At 38.8% G+C, this 27111-nt stretch overlaps 2 protein-coding genes across 5 annotated transcripts in view; one reads left to right on the top strand and one right to left on the bottom strand.

The window, feature by feature from the left end:
* The first annotated feature begins 25 nt into the window (after positions 1-25).
* TMEM43 (transmembrane protein 43) lies at positions 26-18013 on the top strand. 3 transcript variants are annotated; one of them, XR_005555232.1, is made up of 13 exons: positions 27-602; positions 6373-6525; positions 7538-7672; positions 8309-8403; positions 10398-10447; positions 11753-11822; positions 12300-12370; positions 13260-13381; positions 13568-13642; positions 13746-13847; positions 14941-15058; positions 15569-15969; positions 17653-18013. XR_005555232.1 is itself a non-coding variant. In XM_039331785.1 (12 exons), the coding sequence occupies exons 2-12, from the start codon at positions 6385-6387 to the stop codon at positions 15769-15771; spliced, it is 1182 nt and encodes a 393-aa protein (XP_039187719.1). In that variant the 5' UTR covers positions 26-602; positions 6376-6384; the 3' UTR covers positions 15772-16267. The 3 variants fall into 3 exon arrangements, 2 of the variants coding, with proteins under 2 accessions (XP_039187719.1, XP_039187718.1); XM_039331785.1 differs by lacking the exon at positions 17653-18013 and having other exon boundaries at positions 26-602; positions 6376-6525; positions 15569-16267; XM_039331784.1 differs by lacking the exon at positions 17653-18013 and having other exon boundaries at positions 15569-16267.
* XPC (XPC complex subunit, DNA damage recognition and repair factor) overlaps positions 17695-27111 on the bottom strand; it is a 26906-nt gene continuing 17489 nt past the window's right edge. The window contains exons 11-16 of one of the 2 annotated variants that reach the window (XM_039331783.1): positions 25905-25986; positions 25112-25246; positions 24846-25015; positions 24145-24238; positions 22047-22136; positions 17695-21267 (exon numbers count right to left, since the gene is read on the bottom strand). In XM_039331783.1, the coding sequence (XP_039187717.1) occupies positions 21055-21267; positions 22047-22136; positions 24145-24238; positions 24846-25015; positions 25112-25246; positions 25905-25986 (784 nt within the window). In that variant the 3' untranslated portion in view covers positions 17695-21054. Of the gene's footprint in view, positions 21268-22046; positions 22137-24144; positions 24239-24845; positions 25016-25111; positions 25247-25904; positions 25987-27111 lie in introns of those variants that run through there. The other variant, XR_005555231.1, reaches the window with a different exon arrangement.

Below are 27111 nucleotides of genomic sequence, written 5' to 3'. Positions count from 1 at the left end.
CTCCCCCCCCCCCCCCGCTGTTCACATCCGCACTGGAGCTCACGAATCGGGCAGCTTCCGTGTCAGCTAGAGCACGGCCTTTTCTCCCGCGTGGCCCAAATTAGAAGGGGGAAGAAACGAACGGGAAACAGAGAAGAGCCGTTATTCGTAACGGACTACATGTTCCAAGAGGCTGTGCGGAAGAACCGGTCCTTTCGCCGTTTTCCCGACAAGCTTTGCGACCTCGACTGGTTCTCTGTTTCGCCTCTCCTTCCCGTCCTCGTACTCTTAGAAAGTTCAATGATATTCCCAGCAATGCTTTGCGACGGATAGGCGTGTCGGGACTTTATTTCCCTCTGTGGTTCAGGTTATATTTTTTTACCCCCTCCCTTCATCTCTATCTCATCCTTGCAATTCGCGCCCAAGCACGGGCCATCCCAGGTCTGTGAACGAGGGCGGAGTTTGCCGCGAGTGCTACAAAGAGAGAGAGAGAGAGATTCGTGTCTGATCCGTAGGAGTGTTTGGGCGTTACATCTCCTTTGGGCGTCAGATCTCTTCCTTCATTTTAAGAATAGCTCGAGGAGTTGGTGCATTTATTAAAAGCTCAGAGCACAGCGGTATATGTAAGTATGGGGTTTTCCCGCCTTTATTAAGAAAAAAAGTTTGGAGGTTCTTTGCAATGGGAAAAAGAGGGGGTTAACTTCTTCTCCAAGGCACCTGAAGCAGGACAAGAAGCAATCAAGGAGAGAAACAACCTAGAGCTAAGGAGAAATTTCCTGACAGTTAAAACAATTAAGCAGTGGAACTACTTGCCTCCAGAAGTTGTGGTGCAATAGTATAAGGTTTCCTGCCTGAACAGTGGGGTGGACTAGAAGACCTCCAAGGCCCCTTCCAACGCTGTTATTCTGTAGCTTGGAAATACTTCTAATCTATACAGTCAGTAAAAACAGATAACCCCCCTCATAAGTGTTGACAGCCAGGACTGCAATCCACCGCACCTGATTTCAATGCAAGAGCCTGGGCTGATTTGTCAGAAAAGGCTTTTTTTTTTTTTTTAAAGGAGAAACACATTTGCTTTATCCAGGGGGTGCTGATAGGATCTTGCTATTTTTGGGTTGGCAAGCGTGAGAAATGAATAGTTTCCCTTCAGACCAAAATCTACGTAAAAGATAAGGTGGTTGACGCTGAACGATTTGACGGAATGGACTTGCATGTAAGAGTTTCTGCTTGATTTCATGTTGCTTTCACTAAGCACATACATTCCAGGGAAAAGGGCGTTTTCTTGTAAATTGTTCTGGAGTGTTGTCACTTGCAGTGTTTAAAAATGGCCTAATGCATTCCGATGTTTGCATTCTGGCACAAACTTTTCCGATTGGGTTTAGTAGTCTCTACTAAGTTTTAAAGTGTCTCGGCTTCCACTTTCTGTCACACCATAACAGTGTCCAACCTGTGTAAACAAATGATAATATGATTGAGGCTGCGTAGAGAGCAGCTGCATTACAGCATGGTATTATTGTATTTAATTGAAAGAAACTTCTTGAGCTTAATGAAACTTATTTCTAAGATGGCATGCATAAAATTATTTTTTAAAAAATGCATATCTGAGTACACTAAAAGCATAAAAGTATAATAACTATCAAAAGTCTATAGCAGTTTTCTTATTAAGCTATTAAGAAATTTTTGTGCTAGTAAGGAACAGGCTAATGAATTAATTTGGTTTTATTGTTGGCTGCATGGTTTGATTTAATTCAAAAGGCACATGATCTGAGGATAAAAGAAAGAAAAAGAAAAATCCTTAGCGCATAAGATTGCACTTGTTTCTTTTGTTTGTGTTCTGATATTTAGGCTTGATCCTGTTTTGTTAGCCAAAATTAGCCATGGTGTAGGATATATACATGGATGTCTACGATAACACCATTACTTCAAATTAATCTTGGAAGAGGGGCTTCAGAAAGCATGGGAGCAACACCTGTGTACATGATGCATTAAAACACCCATGTCTTTTTCAAGCTTTCTGTGGCTGCTGTAAAGAGGCTTTCATAGCAACCTAGATATTCTTGGGAACAAATCTCTTTTGTTTTTCAAATAGTTTCAAATAGATAGATGTTGCATTCCACTTCTGAAAGTTCTGAAGAGCCTCTTCTAAACTGAATCCAAAGTTTGTACAATATTTCTATGCATAGGTTACTTTCATGTTGCTCTGTGAATAATTATGCATCTTTGCTCCATAGCATGTTGCTCTAAACAACTATTACAAAATATTATGGCATAGACACATATTCAAATATCTTTAAATTGGATGATAGGTAATTTGTTATTGCTTTTGTTGTGGTTCAGTTGCTAAGTTGTGTCTGATTCTTTGTGATCTCATGGACCATTATTACTTATATATACATATATTCAGATTTCTTTTTGCTGACAAAGAAATCTGAATTTGTAATGTATCGCAGTAGCGACTTGAGCCTGCTTAACACCCCTAGTTGGGGGACTGCAAGGCAAAAGTGATTATAAAAAAGTAGAACTGCAGTGCAATCAAGGTACAATCAATCAGACCGGTCTGTATATACATGTATACATACATACATACATACATACATATATAGTCAATTACCAATAAAACGTGAACACCAGGAATATAATAAACTATAAAAGTTTAATACCATCACCGATCACCAAGCTTTCGTCAGATGCTTCTGACATCGTCAGGGTTAATGCTGGTCTGTGGGAGAGTGCCTTTATAGGTGAGCCATCATTTGCACAGGGCTCCTAGATCTTGTGTAGGTCCTAATTGATTTAACTGCTTTTTAATTACGGCTTCCATACTGATGACTCCTCTTTTCTTGCTTTTACTGCTTGTGGGTGTGTCATTATTCCCCTCTACCTCCCACTGTCTTGAATTAGATGTAGATGGCAGTAACACCATGGTCAGATCTGCAGAAGAATTTTTAACTAGAATTAAGACCCTTAGGGTGGAGGATGATGAGATGATGGTGTCGTTCGACGTCACCTCTCTCTTCACCTCCATTCCCCAGGACTTAGCCATCTCTGTCCTGAAAGAACGTTTGACATCTATGAGAGCAGGTCATCACCAAGATTCCCTTCAGACGGAAGACCTCGTGAAATTGATAGAAATATGTCTCCAGACTTATTTCACATTTCAAGGCACCATCTATGAACAGATAAAAGGAACCCCGATGGGCTCCCCCATCTCCAGTATTATAGCTGAGGTAGTCCTTCAACAGCTTGAACATAAGGCTATGATTTTATACCAACCCAAATTTTGGGTTTGATACGTGGACGATACATTTGCTATTGTCAAAAGACAACATGTAACTACATTTATGGGAATATTAAATTCCATCTACTCTGACATAAGGTTTACTGTAGAGGAAGAAAGACACAATTCTCTTGCCTTCTTAGATGTTTCCATCCACCGTCAACCAGATGGATACCTACATACGAAGGTATTCCGTAAACCAACCCACACGGATGGAATCCTCCATTACCAGAGTAATCATCCTGTTTCTCATAAAATCAGCTGCATTAAAACGTTATTTAAACGCGTTGACTCCCACTGCAGCACGGATGAATATAAGAAAGAAGAGAGGAGATACCTCTTCCGTACGTGCATATATAATGGTTATCCATTAAAATTTATCAAACGACATTGTACAACTTTCCAGCACCGGACCACCCAAGGAAGAAGGGATTCCCCCCTACAAAAAACACGCATCTCCCTCCCATACATAAGTAACATCTCAGAGGCCACAGCCAGACTATTAGCACCCCATGGTATAGAAGTAGCTCACAAACCTAACCAAACCCTACGATCAAAAATTATGCGTCCAAAGGACCCCCTACCTACCATGGAGAAATCTGCTATTGTTTATAAGATCAACTGCAAAAACTGCGAAGGCAACTATGTGGGAGAAACAGCCAAACGCTTGAAAACTCGCCTCCACGAACACAAACTGGCCATAAAACGAGGCGAACCACACTCACAACTTTGGATGCATTGGCACAACAAGGCCATCAGTTCGACTTCAATAACACCCTTACCGTAGCCAGTGATGCCACGAAGGGAGGTCGGCTGCTAAAAGAAGCCTGGTTCTCGAATAACAATCAATCGTCACATTGACTTGCACCCAGCACAACAAGTGCTACGAAAATGGAACTCAAACCATCATCCTTTATATCACAAACCTTACAATCAACATCCACAACGTTCTAAACCAGGAGCTACACCTCCTCCCTACCAGAAACAATCTGATATAGACTACCCAGAAACCTCCCAACAACATCAAGGGGAAACCACACCCCCTTTAATTGGAGAAAACAACAATAATGACATTGGAGCGCTTAAGAAATTTGAGGATAGAACCACTAAATTTAGCACTACCCATAATAATAATAAAAGTGAATATCCCATACAGAGAGGGGAGAAAAAACATGTGATGACGACCCGTTCGCTTGATAAAAGGGAAAGTAACATGAGCGGGGAATCTGCCCAAATACCAACAGACTTTTGCTCACAGAAATGGGGGGGATTTAACTTGAATATTGACCTACGAGGGAAGATGAGCATGGAGGACACCATGATGGAGGAGGATGATTCAAACGGAGATGTGAACACAAGTGCTCGAGAGAACGACGGAAGAAATCTTTACTCTGATTCCCCCTCCCACCTATCAGCTGTTCAGCCGGGAATGCTGGCACGGTCTAGGAACCAAGCACAGACGTCTATGGAACCCGTTTAAACCACCTTGTTAGAAACGGTCTCTCAGCCCTGAAGATGTTGGGGAGTTTTCCCAACGAAAGCTTGGCAACCTTTTAATATAGTAAAATACTTTAATTAAAGTATTTTAACTTTAAACTCTCCTGGTGAACGCGCTTTATTCATTCCATTTATAATTATGCCCGGGAGTCGCATTTTCACCATCATTATTGAATATATATATATATATATATATATATATATATATATATATATATATATATATATATTCATATTCAAAATCAAAAAACACAGATCACCAAGCTAAGTTTTAATAAATTTTTTAGTCTTGGTGATCTGTGTTTTTTATGTATGTATGTATATTATAGCCTCTGTATTGCTTCCTTAATGCACATTTTAAATTGTACTGTGTAAACCTGTAATCTACTAATTTTGAGAAGAAGCTTCTATAAATATTATGGCTTTATAATGAAAAATCATGCATAATGCGATTTATTGACTTGGGATGATATGTGAAAGCAGATGGTATCTCGCTCTTGTATTAGCTGAATTCATGTTTTTTTTCCAAGGTTTATTGAAAAATCTTTGAGCACAATTAGACAATAGCAAGAAATATTAATGGCAAGATTCATACAATGTGCTAAATCAGAGGTAGTCAAACATAGCTTGTGGCCTGTGTATCATCCCTAAGACCACTCCAGCATTTGAGATTACACTGTAAAAAAATAGCAACAAAATAGACTAGTTTGGGACATACCTTTTCCAAAGATGCTACAACAAATATTGTTGATTCTATTTTAAGTCACAAGTTAGTGGCATAGGTGAAGCTAATTAGTACCATGTGTTGACATACTGTCTTACTATCATGCTCCTTTTCTGCTGTATAGAATTATGATGCTGTAGAAAGATGAACTAGCTCAAAGATTGGACTAAAGGAGTTAGAGAAGTTAGTTTTTTCCCCCCATCTATGCATAGATGGGTAATCCATCAAATCAAAACTTAGTACTGTAGCTGAGTTTCTGCCTTCCAAGATGGGTCCCAGTTGATGCTGTCATATTTTTGCTCAACAAGTAAAGTCTGAATGTATACCGTATGTTCTGTCCCCAATTCTTTTCCTTGAGAAATCACCATTAGTGCCACCAATAATAAGCCCAATAAGTGAAGATATGCTTTTCATTTTTAGCAGATTTCCTAGTTAGAGAATTTGCTGTAGCTGTTGCTACCTTGCCAATTTCTTTGACTTACGACCACAGTTGAGCCCAAAATTTCTATTGCTAAGCAAGGCAGTTGTTAAGTAAGTTTTGCACCATGTTGCTACTTTTTTTTGCCATAGTTGTTAAGAGAAACACTGCAGTTGTTAAGTGAGGAATGTGGTCACTAGGTGAATCTGGCTTCCCCAACAGCTTGTCAGAAGTTGGCTGGGAAGGTTACAAATGGTGATCACAAGACCCCAGGCCAGTGCAACTGTCACAAATACATGCCAGTTGCCAAGTGCCCAAATTTTGATCATAAGGTTGTGAGGATGCTGGAAGTCACTTTTTTAAACGCCTTTAGAATAGTTACTAAACCAATGGTTGTAAGTCGAGTACTTGAGTTATAAAAGTAGGTAGTAGCAGATGTGCTGTTCAATAACTCTTTTCCCTTTTTGTTCTTTTCAGTAGTTCTCTGAAATGGGTGGAAAGAATGAGCACGTGAGGATCACAACTGAGCACAAGCCTGGGTTTCTGGAGCGCCTCAGCGAGACTTCTGGAGGGATGCTTGTTGGCCTTGCCACCTTTGCCCTGTCTTTCTACATTCTTTTTACCAATGAGGTGAGAGAGAATGAATCAAAGTGTCAGATTTCAGCTTCAAAATGCTTATGGCATGCTGTTTTATGACTGAACAAATGAATGGTTCTAACTGTCTATGGCAGGGGTGTCAAACTGCCAGCCCGGGCCGGTTGCATCATGCGGAGGCCGGGCCCACCCCAGCTCCGGCAATGTGAAAAAAGCCACAATATGTTGCGACGCATCATGTGACGTGACGCGTTGGTCTATGGAGATTCTCAGTCATCAAGGTCATGGTTATCCCAAAGGTTCTTTTTCCAAAAGACAACTGGACTTTCTTTGTTTTTCCTTGAAGACGTTTCACTTCTCATCCAAGAAGCTTCTTCAGTTCTCAACAATTCTGAGAATTGAAGAAACTTCTTGAATGAGAAGCGAAACATCTTCAAGGAAAAACAAAAAAAAAGTCCAGTTGCCTTTTGAAAAAGAACTTTTGAGACAAATATTTTTAGCCTTTTTTAATGCAGTTTCAAGAAAACTGTGTCAGGATGCTTTGCGTTTTTATATTTGCCATCAAACTTAGAATTTTAATTCAATGATTCTGCTAAATAGTTCCATGGGTTTTGTAAGTTGTTTTACACAAATGATGCATAAAGCCTGCCTGCCTACCTTCCTGCTTTCCTAAATATTATTAGTGGATTAGATCAGGGGTCCCCAACCTCCGGTCCATGGACCAGTAGTGGGCTGCGGCATGCCAGCAACCGGTCCGCACAAACAAGCCAAGCTCCAACCATGAGATGCAGGCAGCACACAAAACCATGTACCCTCTGGTCTGTGGAAAAAAACTTTCTCCATGGAACTGGTCCCTAGTACCCAAAAGGTTAGGAACCTCTGAAGGTGAGTTCCTTCAATCCAAGTACTTTATTTTTTTCTTGCATAATTGAACTTTCATTAAAAGAAAATCTGTTCTGTGTGGTGATTTCAGCATGATGCTGCATGGACGAGCTTTTGCTTCAGGGGTCTACTTAAACCTCTTTATTACTCATTTCATCATTCCTAGGGACGAACTTTGAAAACAGCCTCCTCTTTAGCTGAGGGGCTTTCTCTAGTCGTCTCACTTGACAACATCCAGATTATATCCCATGAGAATGACAAGAAACTTGTGCACTTATCTGGTATCCTTAGAACATCAAAGGTAAATTTCCTTAGTTCAAAATTTTCTTCACCTTTTCACAGTCAAGTTTTTTTAAAAAAATGTATTGCTTCTTCTGTCTCTCTCTTTCTCCTCCTCTTCCACAGCAAATCTTGCTGTGCTGCCTCATTGTGTTGGTGGGGATGTGTGTTGTTCTTGGGAAGGATGAACAAAGAATGTTGGGAGTGTACATCAAGAATATATATATATATATATTTTCCCAGTAAGACTACCCAAGCCATGAAGGTCATCCCAGGTGCTGAGCTAAAGCAAAATGGTGCCTATAATGGATAGCAATATAAAAAGATGGCAGAAATAGATGAGGCATCAGTTATGCTGGAAAAGGCAATGATAAACCGAGAAAAAGATGGCTGGATTCAGTTACCATAGCGATGTTACATTGGGATATGTGAAAGTTAGGAATAAATTTTCATGGAGAAAATCTATTTGTATGGTTGCTAGGAATTGAAAACAACTTGATACATAATCAAGCAATCCTTTGTTCTGCTAGATTAAATGACTTGTGGAAAAAAAATTAAATGCTATCCTTTTTTTTTCCTACTGTGCCTGCTGAACATCTTAGGAAGTCCTTGTAGATAATAGTTCTTGTATCAACTGATGTTTATTTGCATTTGCTAGCCTCTGTATGATCCCAGCTATGGGCTTTCTATCCGGGCAGTCAAGCTCAAACGTCAGGTGGAGATGTATCAGTGGGTTGAGTATGAAGAGTCCAAGTAAGATGCTTTCCATATTCATGCTTGCTCTACATAAACTGTGTGCATGTTTCTAGTAGTGGTGATAGTGGAACATGCTTGTGTGAATTTTTGAAATTTAAATAATCCAGTTTAGGATTAAAAGAAACATTGGCATATTTATTCTTATTTTTTCCTTTCTATCCAAGGGAAATATAATAATGGTTTGATCTAGCCTCCTGGTATCTATTTTTTCCCATCTTATAACAATTACTGTAGTGATTCAAAGCTATAATGAGTGAATGAATACAGAAATATGAGTCATTTGTTTATAGCTGGCTTCTGGGCTGGAAAATATGAGCAGCTAAGAGGTGATAGGAAAATAACCAGCAGTTGTCATGCCTACAGCAGCCTTCACATCTCATCTCGGGTGTATAATACCAAACTGAGCTACAGTGAAGCAGCATGTAACAGAGTTGGAATTTTGGCACTCCTTCAGGTTTCTCAGTCATAGCTAGGATAGATCTATTTAGCTGATATCCTACTTAGATGAAGAAAATTTTCAGTTCTGGTTTGAAGCAGCGAGTCCCAGTATTCAGAAGGAAAAGGGGCAGATGAAATTTAACTTGTCTTTTATAGAAATGCATTTTCTTTGTCTAGTTTTATTAATCTCAAATCTCAGTATTTCCCCATGCATTCAGATCAGTTCTCTTATTTGGAAAGTGTTATTCTCTAAGCTTTAGATCACAGAGAGTTTGTCTCAGATCTTGAAACTGACATGTTTTCATTGAAATTAAGGGTCTCTCTTAAAAGGAGGCAATTTCGGGAGTGCTGGGTATTCATTACTGGTGTTGTGGTGAGGAGGCTTAGGCTGTTCTATATTGATCTAAAGCTGCACTGACTTATCTAGGAACAAATCCATTGGTACCCCTTTAGACTTCTTTTCACTTTGGGGTATTATTTACGATTGAAATAAAAGAACATTTAAAGTATTTAAATAAGTTTCATAAAATGTGTATGGTTTGAAATAGTGTTATTTAAAATTCTTTACCTCAGGACTTCTTCCTGAAATGTACTGTTTTTTCAATCTCAACTCAGCATTAAAAATCTGTATCACAATAGAATATGAACTGATAACTCTGTACTAACCATTTTTATGGCATCCAATGAATGATTGATTGAATGATGGGTAAATGAGTGCCAATCCAGTACTAGCATAAGGAGAATACAATCAGATCTGTTTGATCTTTCTAATTTAGCACACATTATTACTGTAGAGCAGGGGTGTCAAACTCACCATGACCCGTGACATGTCACGACATATCGTGACTTTTCCCCTTGGGGAAAAGGGGTGGGTCTGGCTTCCGTGTGACACATCTGGCCCACGGGCCGGCAGTTTGACACCCCTGCTGCAGAGCAAAAGAATAAGCTCTTCTCATTTCAAGTTGGGCTTATAGGGCAACTAAAAATATTTTCTCTTTTGCAAATCAATAAAGCTTCTACATTAGTTTATCTCTGTTTTGGATATTGGAGGAAGGAATTCATCTATTCATCTGAAAATTCAGTTTCCTGCTTCAGAGTTTATGTCCTCTTTCAAAGTGTGGCTTTTCCTTAACATCTCAAAGGAAATTTGATGGAATTATAGCTGGTAGAGATGTGTGCATGTACTAGAAGTTTCCTACTCAAGACAATTAGGTTCAAGCTTCATGGAAGCAAGAACATAGGCAAGCAAAAACCATCAAACAGTGAATTAATTATAAAGTTCCTTCTCTGGAAAGGCCTGTGTTTTTTAGTGAATTGTGAGATATAGATAAAGTTTAAAAAGTTGATACATTTATGCCTCAGAAATGTTTTACCAAAGGTCTACCAAATCTTTTAAATTGATAGCAGTTGGGGGCCCACTATATGAGGGCATTCACATTCACATGAACTAGTTAAAAGTTTGGATAATTTTTTGCTAAAGTTATTATTTATAATAAAATACTGTATAAAATATTTTAGCATTTTATGATGATGTTTTTATCTCCTTGTTGTAGAGAATACGAAGAAAATGGTAAAGTGAACAAAGAAACAAAATATTCTTACAGTAAGTTTGCTAATAAAAAAATTTGTCTCATAAAACAGTCACTGTGTATGGCTTTAATATTAGGCAGCTGTTCTCCAGCTAGGAAAGAGCTGTCTTTGCTGCTACAAAAAAGGATGGTGAGAGTTGTCTGTTGAATTTCTACTGTTATGTAGCTGTTATAAGGGAGAACCACTGAAAAAGTTATCATTTTTATCTTTGTCACTGTGAATGGGAAACACTATTATTTTTTATTGTATTTGCATTCTCTATGATCTTTATGAAATTCAAAATGAAATAAGCAGTTAATCTTTTCAGGTGATTATAAAATGCTAAAGGAAACAAAAATATATTTTCCTTTTTAGCCATTACTGGTGTTTATCTTATGCCAAGATTAGCTGAATTTCAGCACTTGTAGCCCACAGAAAGCAAGTTTTCATTGGATTTTATTCATAAGAGCCGTGGTGGTGCAGTGGTTAGAATGCAATACTGCAAACTAATTCTACTACTGCCAGCAGTTCGATTCTCATCAGCTCAAGGTTGACTCAGCCTTCCATCCTTCTGAGGTCGGCAAAATGAGGACCCAGATTGTTGGGGGCAACATGATGACTCTGTAAATCGCTTAGAGAGGGTTGTAAAACACTGTGAAGCAGTATATAAGTCTACATGTTATTGCTGTTGCTATTGCAAGATCATAGAATTGAAAGGTGGCTTGACCGTCATCCAGTCCAAGCCTCTCCTTTGGAAAGGATCTGCTTCAAACAGTGGTTATCTCTATTTAAAAATCTCCAAGTGTAAAGGAATGTGAGAATAACCTTGGAGGATGATGGTATGGGGAAGAGATGTTGCCTTCCTGTAGAAGATATATGTTATTTTACTTTTTCTCAATGCTCTTCTGCAGGCTACGTTTACTTAGTCCCTTTAACTGTTCCTAACTAGACTCAGTTCCCAATCCTTTCACCATCTTCATTCTACTTTGTTATTGTTCATTTTAAACTGTGGTGTCCAGAATCAGAGTCAATATTGGGAAATTTAGTGTGGGAAAATTATTTTTCATGATCTGGATTCTGTGCTTCTGTTAATAAATCTCAAAATAGCCTTTGTCCTGTATTTGTATTTCATGAACAGCAGAATCTGAGGGGAAAAAATGTAATTAGCAGGTGCTTAGAGAAGAATTCTGCCTGCTATGTTCAGCAAGAACCATTCCCATATAAGAGCATAAAGAATTATATGGATAATGGGAAATATTCATGATTTGTGATACCTGGGATGTTTTCCAGCAATCAGGATAGTATTCTTCATGTTTTTATTTCTGTACTCCCCTTTTAGATACAGAATGGAAATCAGAAGTTGTGAACAGCAGAAATTTTGATCGAGAAATTGGACATAAAAACCCTAGGTAAACTTGATAGTATTCTATACTGTGGCTCTTTTAATACTGTCCTTTGAATTTTAAACTAAGAATTAATAAATAAATTAAGCTTGTCTTCAGAAGTTGTAGGTGCTTCATCATTAGAGGTTTTTAAGAAAAGACTGGACAGACACCTATCTGAAATGGTATAGCGTCTCCTGCTTGAGCAGGGGGTTGGACTAGAAGACCTCCAAGGTCCCTTCCAGCTCTATTCTGATTGATTGATTAATGTCAGTAAGATTTCTAACTGATTCACAAGATTGTATTCTTTAAGTTAAACAAAGTGGCAGAATAACAAATGTTATACATATGGTTTTCTGGGTGGGTATACATTCACACTTGTTTTGTTTGGAAATCCTGGAGTACATTTTTGTGGTGGTTAATAGCTAGAAGATTTGCTAATTCTTTTGTGATTTTGTGTCTACCATGCTAAAATTCATCTGATAATTCTTTTTGTCTATGCAGTGCCATGGCTGTTGAATCTTTCACTGCAGTTGCTTCTGATGTTCAAGTTGGCAAGTTCTTCCTTTCCAGAGGTATGAAGTTTGGATTCAAGATATGTCTAAATATACGGCATACATACTAAGTTATACTTAACAAGGCAGATAAGGGGGAAATCCTAACTTTGTAACATTTGGAAGAGTAGTTAAATAAATTTTAATTTAAATCACAGTTTTCCAATTCCCATGGTTTAAATTTTATGGAGCAGATCACAAGTATCAAAATATCTCATGGGCTTTTGGAATAAATACCATGGGATATTTTGCATTCTTATCTGGATGTTAGCTAAATCTGCCTGTAAGTTCTTATGGTCTGGCATGCTGCTCCTCACCACCATGCCTGCTTTTTCTCTTTTAGTTTTGCATGATGAGGCAGGAGAGTTAAGGAATCATAGAAATAAAAGCTATTTTTAAGCTGTTGAGTTGAACTCCTGCTCTGGACAGGAATCAAGCATCTTTGACATATGGACTTTTAAGCTGTGCAAGAACACATTCAGTGAAGGGAAATCCACTATATTTCTGGGTGGCTGTTTCTGCAGTTGAGCTATATTTACCATCAGGAACATTTTTCTAACATTAACTGAGAATCTGTCATTGAGTAATTTAAGACAGTTATTCCATAGAAAATAGTTCTTAGCCTTCTTCTGTATGGCATTCATTTGGGTACTTGGAGTGCTATCATATTCCTCCTTGGTGTCCATGTTCTTCTATTTTCCTTCATTGGAAGAACTTGGAAAGTTTGTTAGATGGAGTAGAATGAGGAGATTTCTTGTATGAGAGCATGAAGGATGGCCCCATTTGGTCCAAGCTATGGCCATGCCCATTTTATGCTGTGGCCCTACCTCCTGAAAGAACATGGCTTCACTGAAGTTTCCCAATGATGCCATAAGCAAAAATGATTTCTTATTCCTACTTCTACTTTTAGGCCTCATTGAGAAGATTAATAATTTCAAGCAGATGAGCCTATCAAAATTGGAAGACCCTCACGCAGATGTGATCCGCTCAGGCGATTACTTCTTTCATAGTGAGAATCCACGACGTCCAGAAGTAAGAAATGGAAGAGGAAAATAAACAGTAAATAATTGTCCCCCCCCTTCCCTCAATCCCTCTGCATTGCACTTTTAGCTTTGAGGATATGACAAATCTGAGCTCAGAGAATATGAGAATCGCATTGGGAATCTCCATTGGGAATCTTTAGTTGCCCAACAGTTTTTTTGTTTTTCCTCTTTTCAGGTTGGGGATCTTCGTGTTTCATTCTCCTATGCAGGTTTGAGTGAAGACTTATCACGCACGGGTCCACCAGATATGGTAAATGTTCCATATCTCTTCAAGGCTTTCTCATGTCATTAGATAAAGCTCTCCAATGTTAATGTGCAAATTTCTTTAATTTCTCACCTCTGCCTCTTTTCAGGTGACCATAGTTGCTCGCCAGCAAGAGGATCACTTAGTTCCATATCAAACTAAATCTGGGGATGTCTTAAATATTCTCTATCCCGGAGAGCTCACAGCTGAGGTAAGGGTTACAGATCAATAGAGGGAGAGTAGTAGAGAAGAATTATACATTGTTTGCTTAAATAAAGGACACACACACATCCTCTTGAATTATTGCTTTATGGAAAGGTCGTAGCTCAGGTAAAGTTCATCGTTGCAAATAAAACAACTCTGATTCAGTTTCTGGCAGATCTAACTCCAGGTGGTGAGATTCTTCTCTGAAAATCTAAATGGCTAACCTAAATTGGCAATCCTAGTAGGCAGAATGGAGCTTAAGTAAAGTGGAGCAGTGTGAATGAGCTTCCTATAAAGCTTTCCTCCAGTTCTACTGTTGGAATTTGGTCCTGGTCAGTGTAGATGTTTCATTTGTAGACATTTTTCCAGTTCAAAAAATGAATCCATAGCCTTGCTCTCTCACATTTTTCTCCCCAAAATGCTGTAAATTAGCAGTGTAGATCAGTTTGTAGAGATATCGTTTTAATGGATTAAAAAGTCTTTTAAGTCTCTGTAAAAAAAAAAAGTAACACTTATGGACAACGAAAAGGGATGAGTGTGTAATGTTTTGCATGTCAAGAATGGCACATGGGCCTTGCAGAGCGTCTCAGGGATTGTTTGCATGGTGGAACAAGAGGAAAATTAGTATGTTCTAAGTAAAAACTATTTTTCTTAAAATTCTACCTACACGACTCATAAACTGATTTTGCCTGTATCTCATTGTTCCATCCATCTTATCCTGTCTTAAAATATTGATCTGAAGTTCAGTTGCAGTTGAAAAATCATCATAAATGCTCTGATAAAGCCACAAGAACAAAATTGACAATATTTGCTTCTGTTTTCAACTAATCAAATTAGTTGGTTTTAAATATGGTTTGTCAAAACATTTTCAAATTATAGTTATAGCCTAGGGTTGCTCAAGTAACATTCCTCTTAGGATATGATGGCAGATTATGGAGGGGAGGGGAATAGGCTCAGGCCAGTAATGTTAGATTAAGCCTTGGCACTGCGTCCAGTTACACTGTGTATCCTGCTGATCAAGTGTTATGATCATAACTAGATGTTGATAAGATACCAAGTATATGACTGGAAGTGCTAACTAAATATCAAATATATTTTAGGAAGTATTTCAAAAAGAACATGAGAGTAACAGCATGAAGACCTGGGGCCTCCGTGCAGCTGGATGGCTGTCTATGTTTTTAGGCATCAGCCTTATGACCAGAATTATTTATACCCTGGGTAAGTGTTGCTACTCTCTCCTAGTCTGATTTATAAATAAAGGACTAATAAAAAGTTGTACTGAAGTACCTTTGGGTCTAAGAAACATAATCATAAAAATTTTCCTTTCTTGTGCTTGTATTAAATGAATGCTCCAAGAGATAGAAGGTATTTCAATAGTCTATGGGAGGGAAGGCAATTAGTTATTTAAGCACTGCGTTACAGTAAAGATGTGTTTCTATAAACTATGAAAATAGAAAACTCATCAAAGCTAATTAAAGCCTGTAGTTAAGATGGGAATTGAATACTATTACTATTCTTTATTGTTCAAGTGTTGAAAATGTATTTAGGTAAAAGTCTAGGAATTTTTTTTTTATTTTTTTTTTTTGTACTTTAACGGTCTGTAGTCTGTAGAGACGAAAATTTCAGTGAAATCAGTAGGCATTGGATTGGATTTAAATTAGATTTGGTTTGGAAATATTTTATAAGCTTGCCAATGAGTTGTTTGCTTTTCATTTTTCCTCATTACAGTGGATTGGTTTCCAGTTGTCCGGGATCTGGTTGACATTGGTTTGAAAGGATTTGCCTTTTGTTTAGCCACTTGTCTCTCATTGCTGACCATTTCGGTTGGCTGGTTCTTCTATCGGCCCTTCTGGGCAATATCGATTGGTTTGTTGGCTGTAATTCCCATTCTGATTGCAAGATCTCAGGTTCCATCAAAGAAACAGCAGTGACATCATGGAGGAAGCGCCTTCTTTGTAACCACATGTCTTTGGAAACGTCATACATTCAATGCTTTCATCAGATTTGAAGAAAGTGCCATCATGGCTATTTTTGATCAAAACAAAACACTTCTTCATATTGCAGTACAGAAAATGCAACATCAGTGTGTTCTATAATGGTTCTAGATGTGCCACTTTCGCAATCCAGGGGTAAGGAATTAAGCGTTTCTGAATTACAGCTCCCAGGAGCTCAATAGCATGGTCGGGGTCCTAAGATCCATATATATTTAGACCAGGCCTGCACAGCCGGTAGAAAAGACCACATTGATAAATTTAAAATAAGTACAGGCCACAAATAGCAGTAGTAATAGTAACAGCCCTTAGACCAGTGATTCTCAACCTTTCTAATGCTGTGACCCCATAATACAGTTCCCCATGTTGTGGTGACCCCCAAGTGGGTGTGGCCACCAATAAGAGGGAGTAGGACAGCTAATAAAAGGGAAAAAAATGGCGGACAGCATGGTTTGGCAACCCCCGTGAAATGGTCATTCGACCCCAAATGGGGTCCCGACCCACAGGTTGAGAACCACTGCCTTAGACTTATATACCGCTCCATAGTGCTTTATTGCATCTCTGGATTGCGGCATGAGGTTGCTTGGCTGGTCAGATGCTATGCAGGCCTGATCTAAACATTGACAGGTTTCATACCCAATGGAAACAAATAAAAATGAGCATCTTCCTCAATTTTGGGAAATAGAAAGTTGAACGAAACGTAACAAAGCCAAGCAGATTAGGATTTCTAAGCAACTTATTTAAAATGTCTTCCAGTCTTCATGGAGAATAGATGTATAGATTCAATGGGGATCATATGAGACTTTGAATAAATCATTGTAGTATTAATCTCCTATCCTTATCTATAACTTCATATATTATAGTTTCACTGCATGCAATGTTTTGAAGTTTTTGTGATATTTCACTTATCTTCATTTTTGTTCTCACTATCCTGTCTGAATTCTCAAATGTAACACCTTGAATTATATGTGGATCAAAGTAACTTACACTGCTCTGGTATTGCTATGATGCTGTTTATTTTCCTATTACTATATTTAGCATTATTGTATCTCAGTCTTATGATTTATTCTTATCTCATGCTTATCCCACTAAGTTAAATAATTTATGATCTCAGGTGGATTTTTTTTAACCTGTGACTTAAGAATTGTTTCCTGAACCAACTCAGTAATTTACTGATGGTTTCATGAAGAATTATGACTTTTTTAAAAGACAAAACCAAAGATATATCCAGAGGGAGAAGAGACTTTCTGCTGTTCACATAACTTGCTCCATGGGCAAATTAATATATTTGTTTTTTACTGAAAAATTATGTAGAATAGGGTTGGGTTCTCAATGTACTGATGGTACTCTGGCAAAAAAATTATTTGAAGCCTGCCCAATTTCAGAAAAAAAAAAGAGTGCAACACTTTAGAATTGGGTTATTTAAATCTGTACAAGTTTGTAAATTTGTTGATTTTGTCCAGACAAAGAACATTACCTGCTTTGTATATAATGCTAAGCTAAAATGGTTAACTTACATGTTATGAAAGCAAATGGATTTCTTTAAAACTAGGACTGAAAGAATATGTTAACAACTACCCATAGCCTAGAATAGTTTTTTTTCCTATAGCTTCAATCGCTGCTTTTTCTTGGTTCAGAACTGTAGATTGTGCAATCTTCAATTCAATTGGGACTATTTTATAGAGACTCTGAAACAAGATCCATCCAAAAACATGGATTAGGTAGAAACCTTTTATATGGATGCAATCTACCTAGATAGATAGGCTCTGATACTTTTTATTTAAAATAATTGTCAGTATTATTCTCAATTCATTATTACAGGTACATCGAATTAATCTGAGAGCAACAACTACACCAAAGCTCTAGAAGTAAATAAGTTTATTAGCATCATCTGGATCTACCGTTTCCTTGAATTTAGGATTCCAAACTTAAATTTGGATTCATTGGTTTGGTGCTATCTAATGTCATTTCACTAAAGTCTAGCTATAATTTGCCATTGCCATGGAGTTGTTCATCATTTTGTTAAGATGTCAATTGTATCACTGGGGCAGAATGAAGCATGGTGGCTGCTTCCAACTAAAATCTTAAGTTTATATTCTCTATTTTTACAATATCATTTTTAAAAGTTTCTATGGATGCAAATGCCTATTTTCTATTTTATGAATAAAATTCAAGAAAAATATATGGTTTGCATATGTTTTGAAATCACAGTTCATTATTGAAGGTAAGAGAATTAAAAATTGGAAGGTACCATTTAGATCAGGGGTCCCTAGGCCACAGCCCACTACTGGGCCATGTCAGGTTTGGAATTGGGCCGTGCAAGCAACAGACGCTTGTGCTGGAGTGCGTAGCTCCACTCGCTCAAGTAATGGGTGCTTGCACTGGCACATGTAGCTTCATTTGTGTGAGCAGCAGGCATTTGAGCTAGTGTGCGAAGCTCCATTCGCATGAGTGGCGGGTCCTTGTACTTCCGCATGAAGCTCTATTAGTGCCTGGTGCTTGCACAAATGGAGCTGTGCATGTGCAGGAGCCTGCCACTTGCACAGATCCATCCCCTCTCCCCCCGGCCCGCCAAACCGGAAAGGTTGGGGACTGCTGATTTAGATCATCAAATACAAGCTCATGTTTAGGAATCCAGAATAAAGTATCCTGTCTAGCCTCTGTTTCAACACATCTGGCAAAGGAACATCTGCCATCTGTGTTAGCTTTCTCCATAAAATGTTCTTACTGCGAGGAAGCTATTTTCTAGCATTCCGTTGAAATCAGTTTTCCCCTAATTTAAAATCAGCTATTCTGTATCCTGTATTCAAGAACAAGACCATCCTATATGTGACATCCTTTTAAGTTTTTGAAGAGTGCAATAATTTTTCCCTTCAATCATCTTTTATCTTACAAACATCGACCTCTATCAATGTCTGTTCATAGGACTTAGTTTCTGATCTTTTTAGTCTTCTCTGTTCCTCGTCCATTGTGAATCCTTCAAATGTGGTAACCCAGAATTGGACAAAGTACTTGCAGCAGAGGCAGAATTGGACAAAGTACTTGCAGCAGAGGCCTGACTAAAGAGGGATAAAATGAAATATTCTTGTATTTTTCAGATTATTTTTTAGAAAAGATCTACTCTAGATTTAGAACATTCTAGTTTAATAACTTAAGACATTCCTTGCAAGGGAGGCAGACCTCTGACAGGAATATTGCTGCTTATGAGATAGTTGGAAATCTTTTCAACTTTCTTGACCCAAAGTATAACTGAAGTTAATTCCAGAGCAAAATTCACAACTACTGGGACTGTCAAAATGTTTCTTAAGGAGAAAATGAGGTTCTGAGGGGGAAAACACACTAAAAACGTTAAGTTCTTTAAAAACATTACTTCAGCAATTAAAAATAAAGCTTTTTAAAAAAAGTTCCTGTTTTTATATTTGTGTATAATTCTATAAGTTGTTAGCATTTACTGAAAAAAAACCCCAGCTTGAAATAAACTCAATATATTGCCATTGCATTCTGCTGTTTTTCCAGAACAAGTTTAAAGTTCTGGTTATTATATAAAAATCCACCACAGCAGTGGATTGGGCTCCATTACAGACAACTTGACCAAGCATAATTCAAATATTGAATAGGCCTGTTAAGATTCCCTCTGCATAAGGTAAAGGCAGTACAGGCTCCCAAGGTAGGGCTGCTTAGTAATGGCCTTCACATTTTGGAAAATGCCCCAAAGCTGCCCTTGGCCTGACCACCCTTATATTCTGAAAGGTCTTTAAAACCATGTTATTTCAGGAAGACTTTAGCTTATAGTAGGGAGACTGGAAGGCTAGTATTTTCCTTTTCCAAGAGAAGATCTAAATTGCTCATGTGAGATGGGAATCTAATAATATTCAAGTATGAGGGTGGAGGTCCATTCTCTGAGGCTGTGGGTTGGTTTCTGAATGTTTCATTACCAGGTTAGGTAATGAATGGATGTCAAAACTCCTAAACTCAGCTGAAGATGTTACCTAGCCTGGTAACAAAATGTCCAGAAACCAACCCACAAGCTTAGAGAATGAACCTTCACCCTCATCCTATACCCCGGCTACAGATATTCGCCACTATGTTCAACTATCTAAATATGCAAATGACAATCTTAGGAAAAGGACTGGTGCTCAGGACTCAAGTTTTTATTTTTTTACTCAAGATTCAGTATAATCTTTTTTCTCTGAATAAATTTAAAGTGCCCAAATTAATTCTGGTCACATTAAATGGATGAAGTTTATGACAGAATCTTCTAAAATTAATTTGAGTAATAAAGCTGTTATAGTTTTTGTTTCTTTTGCACAATGAAGTGTGCATTGGTAAAACATTCAAACTAGTACACTAAGCAATTAAGTAATTGCACTATGATTGAACATGTGGCGGACTGCAAGCCTTTTTTGTAGTAAGTCCCACTCAGAATGCATCATTCGCAATATCTAAAGTTGGAATTTGTTGCATGATCAATACACAAAAAAGTAAGACTCATGAGAGTTTTTGGTGATGATATAAAAGAGGAAAAGGCGATAGGAATAAATCCAGCTTGACTAAAAACTAGGTATCTTCTGCTCAAATATCCTATACCCATTTATTAGCCTATTGTTCATACTGGTTTCCTTTGTAAAGTTGAATAGAAGCTGTTAAACTTATAGTCATTTCCTATAGATTCCCTCATTTATTCCCACTAGAATTTTTTTTTTACATATAGAATACATCTTAAGCCCAGATTTACTATTGCAATATGTGTATGAGTACACATACATGTTCCTTTCATAAATCTTCCCGGAAACAAAGTTGTTAACAACTTTGCAACAAAATGAGGCAAAGCTTCCAAGAAAAGGAATATATTTGCAGGTATTAAGATCTGACATTGTACTTTGCTCCAACACTGGTGTTCTTGCTGTACCTATCAGCAGCCTTACCTTAAAGAAAATATGACTATCAAGAATTTAGGAAAAGTAGATTCTTTAAGGTGCCACTAGCCAATATAAAGATATAGTAGGCATCTAGCAATGGGTCCAGACCAATTTTCCTGCTTCAAATCCAAGTCCTCCATATATCTTAGGAATGCAATATTAGAAAAACTGGTTGGAGGTTTCCTGAGTGTTGTTAGCTATTCCTGCTGGCAGGAAAGGTTCCGTATGAATGTGCGTTGGAGGAACATAAAAGTGCTTCCTTGTTCACGCTAAGATAGGAATCTAAAGAACCCAAATCTCCTTGTCACAATTTCTCAAATGGGAACAAATGTTTTGCTTCTCCTTTCTTTTCTCTCTTGCTCTTTCTGGTTGTTTTTCCTTTCTCACTCTGTTCCTCAACTTGCCGATTTTGGGGCCAAGAAACAGCCATATCTTCAGCAGGTGTTTCTGAATTTGGTCCTTCTTCCTCATCGGTTGAGAAACCAGACTCCCCTTCCACCATGACTCTTGTCTCATTCTGGAAGAGAAAGCGTTTAAATATTTCACTGATGCTGTGGAAGAACTTTCCCTTTAACGGGGGGCGCAGTGACAAAACTAGTAATTGACATTACAAATGCTGTACAAATACACATATACAGAACTTATGTTTTCAGATTTCAACAATCCTACTGCATCTGGAAAAAAGAAGAACCAGCAGAATGCAAATATTATCAAAATACTTAGCATGAAATGCTATGAGAAAAGAGAACTCTTTTTTTTTCTATTATTTTGGCCCCATTTGTCTGAAATGGATGACCATACTTCTTTCAACAAATAACATATGCTTTACTGTCAAAAGCCACTTAACGTTATCATAAAATAGTTCCATTAATATTCATATTGTTGACAAAATTTATGATTGAACCCACTGTTAGGAATACATGCAATCCTATTCAAGTATGCTGTAAAAGCCCCGATAAATTCAATTATCTCTTTCTTTCAGATAACTTCAGATAAACAAGTAAAATATTCAATTTAATATTTATGCATCAAAAAATAATGCCATTATTTGTCATTTCAAGAGTAATAAAAATGTATTATTTCTATGTAGGAAGTACTTGTTCAAATGCAAAGTATATTTACATATATTTCTTAAAAAGTATTTTACTTCAGATTATATCTTCAATTTTAAGAAATATATATTAACATTTTGTTCTTTTTCCAATCTAGGCACGAACCCCCATGTCCAGTTGGCCTTGAATAACTTCATATTTGTCACCTGTTGTTGTTAGTTATATTAGACCAATGTTTTGTTACCTTGGTAGAATAGCGCTTCTTTAATCTCTCTTTGATCAGAAGTCCCTTCACCAGCAGTTTCCAATTTCCCAGCACTCTCTTCTCCCGCTTCTGTTTTTAAAGTTCACCCAGAATTAAAAACAAAGAGCACATACTCATTAACCCTGTGGTTGGCAAAGTAGCATTTCTACACATTACAGTATCTGTGGCAGCCTCAAATAGTATCTATGGCAGTGGTGGCGAACTTTTGGCACGTGTGCCAGAGGCGGCACTCAGAGCCCTCTCTGTGGGCATGCGTGCCATGCCTCGGAGATGGCAACCGTCCCTCTTCAACCAGCTGCCTGCTAACTTGCTGAGGTCCCACGTGGCCGGATGCATCCCAGCATGGCTGCTTTCCCTCCCCCCCCCGTCCCATCCCTCCTGGCCTCGCATGCTCTCCTTTTCCTGGGCACGACCCACTGCATCACCTCCTCAGCTGTCGGCTGTCCGTCCAGCTCAGAGGCGGCTTCTCTGAACTGTTAGCGGCAGGCTGCGGAGCCCCAGAGTGCGCCAGCCGAGGGGCCGGCAGGCTGTGGCTGCTGACGGACATTGTTGGCCCCCATGCGCTCACTGGCCTCTGTGTGCGGGGGCCGATGGTGTCAGGCAGCAGCTGCCCCGGCCCCTGTGTCAGCTTGCCCTGCGACAATGGCACCCCGCCCTGCCTCGCCTCACCCTGCAGGACGAGCCTCCTGCCCACCGCCCCACCTGCCAGAGACCCCCTGGATCTCCCCCAACCCTGCCCGGTCCCCACAGGCATCCCTTCCCACGAGCAACATCGAGGTGACCATGCCCACCTTGGCCATACCCACCCAGTCTGCCATGACCACCACAGCCACACCCACCCAGTGGGCCACACCCACCTGGCACCCGGCGATAAATAAATGGGTTTTGAGTTGCAGTTTGGGCACTCAGTCTCTAAAAGGTTCGCCATCACTGATCAATGGGAACCCAAAATTAGATCAACATTTGAAAAAAAATAATCTTCTGAACTTTAATGAGGGAGGAAGAAGGAATTCTACATGCACATGGTAAGATGTGGTAAAAAGAGAAATGTTGCAAGGACTGAATCATTGAGAACAGCCTTATAAGAGTGGGTAGTCTTCAAAGATTAAATGGTAAATTATATAAATTTATTATGCCCTCCAGTTGTGCTGAAACAAATAGAATAGAATAGAATAGAATAGAATTAGAATAGAATCTGGAAGGGACCTTGGAGGTCTTCTAGTCCAGCCCCCTGCTCAAGCAGAACCTATACCAGTGATGGCGAATCTTTTAGAGACCGAGTGCCTCAAAACTGCCCAACTCATTTTGTTGGAGAGGGCCCACTGTTCAAATTTGTCAAGATCTTTTTTGAATCCTGAGTTTGTCTTCTGGGGTGTTGGCTACTCCTGTCAGTTTGGTGTCATCTGCAAATTGATGGGTTCCCCTTCAATTCCCTCATCTAAGTCATTTATGAAGATATTGAAGAGTACTGGGCCTAAGACAGAAACCTGTGGTACCCCACTGCTTACTTCTCTCCCTGTGGATGTAGTGCCATTGAGGACGACTCGCTGAGTACGGTTTGCCAGCCAGCTACAGATCCATCTGGTGGTCTATTCCACCTTTTTCTAGTACTTTGTCAAATGCCTTACTGAAATCTAAGTATACTACATCCACAGCATTTCGCTGGTCTACTAGTTTAGTCACTTTATCAAAGAATGAAATAAGATTGGTTTGGCATGATCTGTTTTTAACAAACCCGTGCTGGCTACTAGTTATGACTTTGTTTGCTTCTAGTTGTTCGCAGATCTGGTTTTTTTATTATCTTTTCTAGGATCTTCCCAGGTATTGATGTTAAACTGATTGGTCTGTAGTTTCCTGAGTCCGTTTTTTTCCTTTCTTGAAGATAGTTCTGAATCATTGTAACCCTTACAAATTTGGAGGACACCAGGCTAGAAAATGCTGTCAAAAGCTGCAAAAGTATTAACTATCTGCAGATCTGCAATTAAATTCGCCAGCCATTTAGCTTGGTAATGCTGCTGAATGTTAGCAGTTCACCCCTCTCCCCTCCCCCTAATAAAGACTTCAAAGTGATTCTCACCTCTTTTTCCTTCTTCTCCCTTTCTGACTCTTCATTCTCCCAGGCTGCAACAAGCACTTCTTTGTACTCTTCACAGATTACATAGCCTTCTGTGCTGTGAAAAGGATCCAGGTTGTCATTTATGCAGAGTTGGAACAAAATGCAATCCAGGGACTTGTGTTTAAATAGGCTTAGCACTGGGCAACAACTTTTGGCCTTCCAAATGTTGCTGAATTCCAAATTATCCTTGGGCAGGCAACAGTGAGAGATGCTGAGACATTTCAACATCTGGATGGCCCCAAATTCCCCATTCCTCCAATAGATTAAACATCAGTCCGTTCAACAACATTTGGAAAACTAGATGGAAAGTACCCAGGAACTCGTGAAGGGCTATAACTGTATTCATAAATGAGTAACTAACAAAGCTAGGAAAGAATGTTAATTGCTGTAGCATCCTCACCTGAATGATATGGATATAAAAATATTAAATAAGCATGGATAAAAGAGGAACCAGGTTAATCCACCTTTGTGAAAGTGGATAGCAAGGAGGGGAGCAAGTGCTGAGCTCTTACTATTTTGGACTAAGCAACTAAGCTGCCAATTCTGCATTTCTGCAATACTATCACTAACCATGTATGCTAAGTAAATCCAACGGCATTACTAGGTAGCATATAAGACCATTGTATATCCTAGTAAAACCAGATCATAAGTTTATGACTTACACGGGATGAGAGTAACCACCATGAAAATCAAATCCTGTAACAGCTGGAACACAGTCAATATCCAGTTTACGGGCCACTCTATGAAGGTTAGGAAGCTTTAGCAGCACACAGCCTATTGGTAACATGCTAGGTTGGAAGAGATAGACATTCCCAAACTCATTCCGAGGAACCTAAAAGAGAAGTGGAATGGGAAAAAAAAATTGGAACTAAGCTCTGTGGGAGAATAGAGTTTTAAACCTACCCAGTCTACCTAATTGCCAGCTTACCCTTCCATCCACAGCCAGAGGTGGCTGATATTTCTCAGTCTGCCAGAGACCAAACAAGGGCAAATCCTTTTTGTCCCGATTTGCAGGTTCTGTCATTCGTGCTTTTCTTGCTTGGTTGGAATAACCTATCACCATCTGTACAAACACAAAAGAGTTTAGAGTGCTGTCATCATTTTTTCTTGCTCATAATTCTCAAAGCAATGATCACAGCCTCTTCCTCATGGAGAAACATGTAGGAATTGGCCCATCTCTTTAGGAGTAAGAAGTACTTAATCTTCCAACATCTCCCTTGCAATATTTGGCCATAAAAGTCCATTAAACCAGGTTAAGTAGCATTGAGTCTGTTTATACTAGTAAATCTGTAAACCCTTCTTACTCTGGTCTACCTTTTGGTTTGACAATCATGCCTCTAATGCAGGGGTCTTCAAACTTGGCTCTTTTATGACTTGTGGACCTCAACTCCCAGAATTCCTCAGCCAGGCATGCTGGCTGAGGAATTCTGGGAGTTGAAGTCCACAATTCATCAAAGGGCCAGGTTTGAAGACTCCTGCTCTAATGGATACAACAGCAGGAGAAAGCTATCACCTGTGGGAACTGTGTAGCATCTATTGTAGTTAGCCACAAAAAAAAAAAAACAACAACAACACAGAAGACAGGCAGCAGAATCCTTTAATTTGGCCTCAAAGAGCATTTTTTTTTTAAAAAAATAATTCTTCAGTTTCCAAAGTTTTATACCTATTCCCTACCACAAATTTCAACGTTAGCCCAAAAATATTGTTGATATTGCTCTTACCTTATAAGGCACTTCCCCAATCCTCACCACTCGAGCTTGTTTCAACCAAGTGTCCTTGGAGTGCAGCGTATGGATACAGTCTCTGAAATTACCCAAATACCATCCTTGGTAAATAATATAGCTTCACATAGACAACATTCACAATAAACTACATATTAGATAATATACTAGATAACATGCACAATATACCACAGAAGTACACCACTAGAACAAACTCAATATACGTACACTTTGTGCTATTTGTGCTGTGGAGGGAATTTCTTTATCCTCTGACCAACTCACACCCTTCCCCCCCCCCATGACAATGTGGATATATTTTGAATATTTTAATTTTTAAAATAATCATTATCTTTCTGATGTAGTCTTAGTTAAAAAAATCTTTCTGAATATTATACTACATCATATGAAAGTGCAAGTGGGTTATGGACTGCATTTACAGCGAATATATTTACAAGTACTTTTTTGACATTTAGTATTCTAAATCCATACCAACTGAAAAAGAGTTGGAAGAAAGTAGGATCACACAATGCAGGATCACACAAAGGCTGGCTCACTTTCCTCTGAATGCTTGCAAGAAATTCCCATATTTTTTAATGTAGGGATGGGAAAGACTGGGAAAAAATAAGCATAGGTAGACTTTTCTGACAAGCAGAAAACAGGTTTCATGTATGCACTTTGAGTAGCCCCATCTATGCCTAGTATCCAACTCAAACCTCCTTACAGAAGGGGAGAGGAAAAAAATCAGATACATTTTAGGAGGGAAAAGCCAAGTGATGAAAGGGATACTGGCTTCGTACCCACAAACACCAGATTTGTCCTTCCTATGTAATTTGCAGAAACAAGCTATGGCTTCTAGTGATACAAACAACCAGCTCTGGCCTCACTTTTTCAATGAAGGTGAGTAGATGTAAATTTCTTCTGTGCTGAACTGCACTCTTGAATTTCAGTCAAGTTTGGGAATAATTATCCCTTTGCCAAGTTAGATAAGGGAACTCTTGACTGATGAGTAACATTCACTGTGGAGAGTGCGAACATGGATCCTTGTTTAAATGTTCAAAGTAAGTACCGTTTCCCTGAAAGTAAGGTCTACCCCGAAAATAAGCCCTAGCTAGATTTTTGGGAGTGGGCCTAATATAAGCCCTACCACAAAAATAAGCCCCAGTTTTGGGGCGAGGCACACACCTAAAAATTAAGCTAGGGTGGGGGT

Source organism: Crotalus tigris, unplaced genomic scaffold (genome assembly GCF_016545835.1).
Source record: "Crotalus tigris isolate CLP2741 ecotype Arizona unplaced genomic scaffold, ASM1654583v1 scf7180000024437.13266115, whole genome shotgun sequence".
Classification (NCBI taxonomy): domain Eukaryota; kingdom Metazoa; phylum Chordata; class Lepidosauria; order Squamata; family Viperidae; genus Crotalus; species Crotalus tigris.
This window is presented reverse-complemented; position numbering and strand designations above follow the sequence as displayed.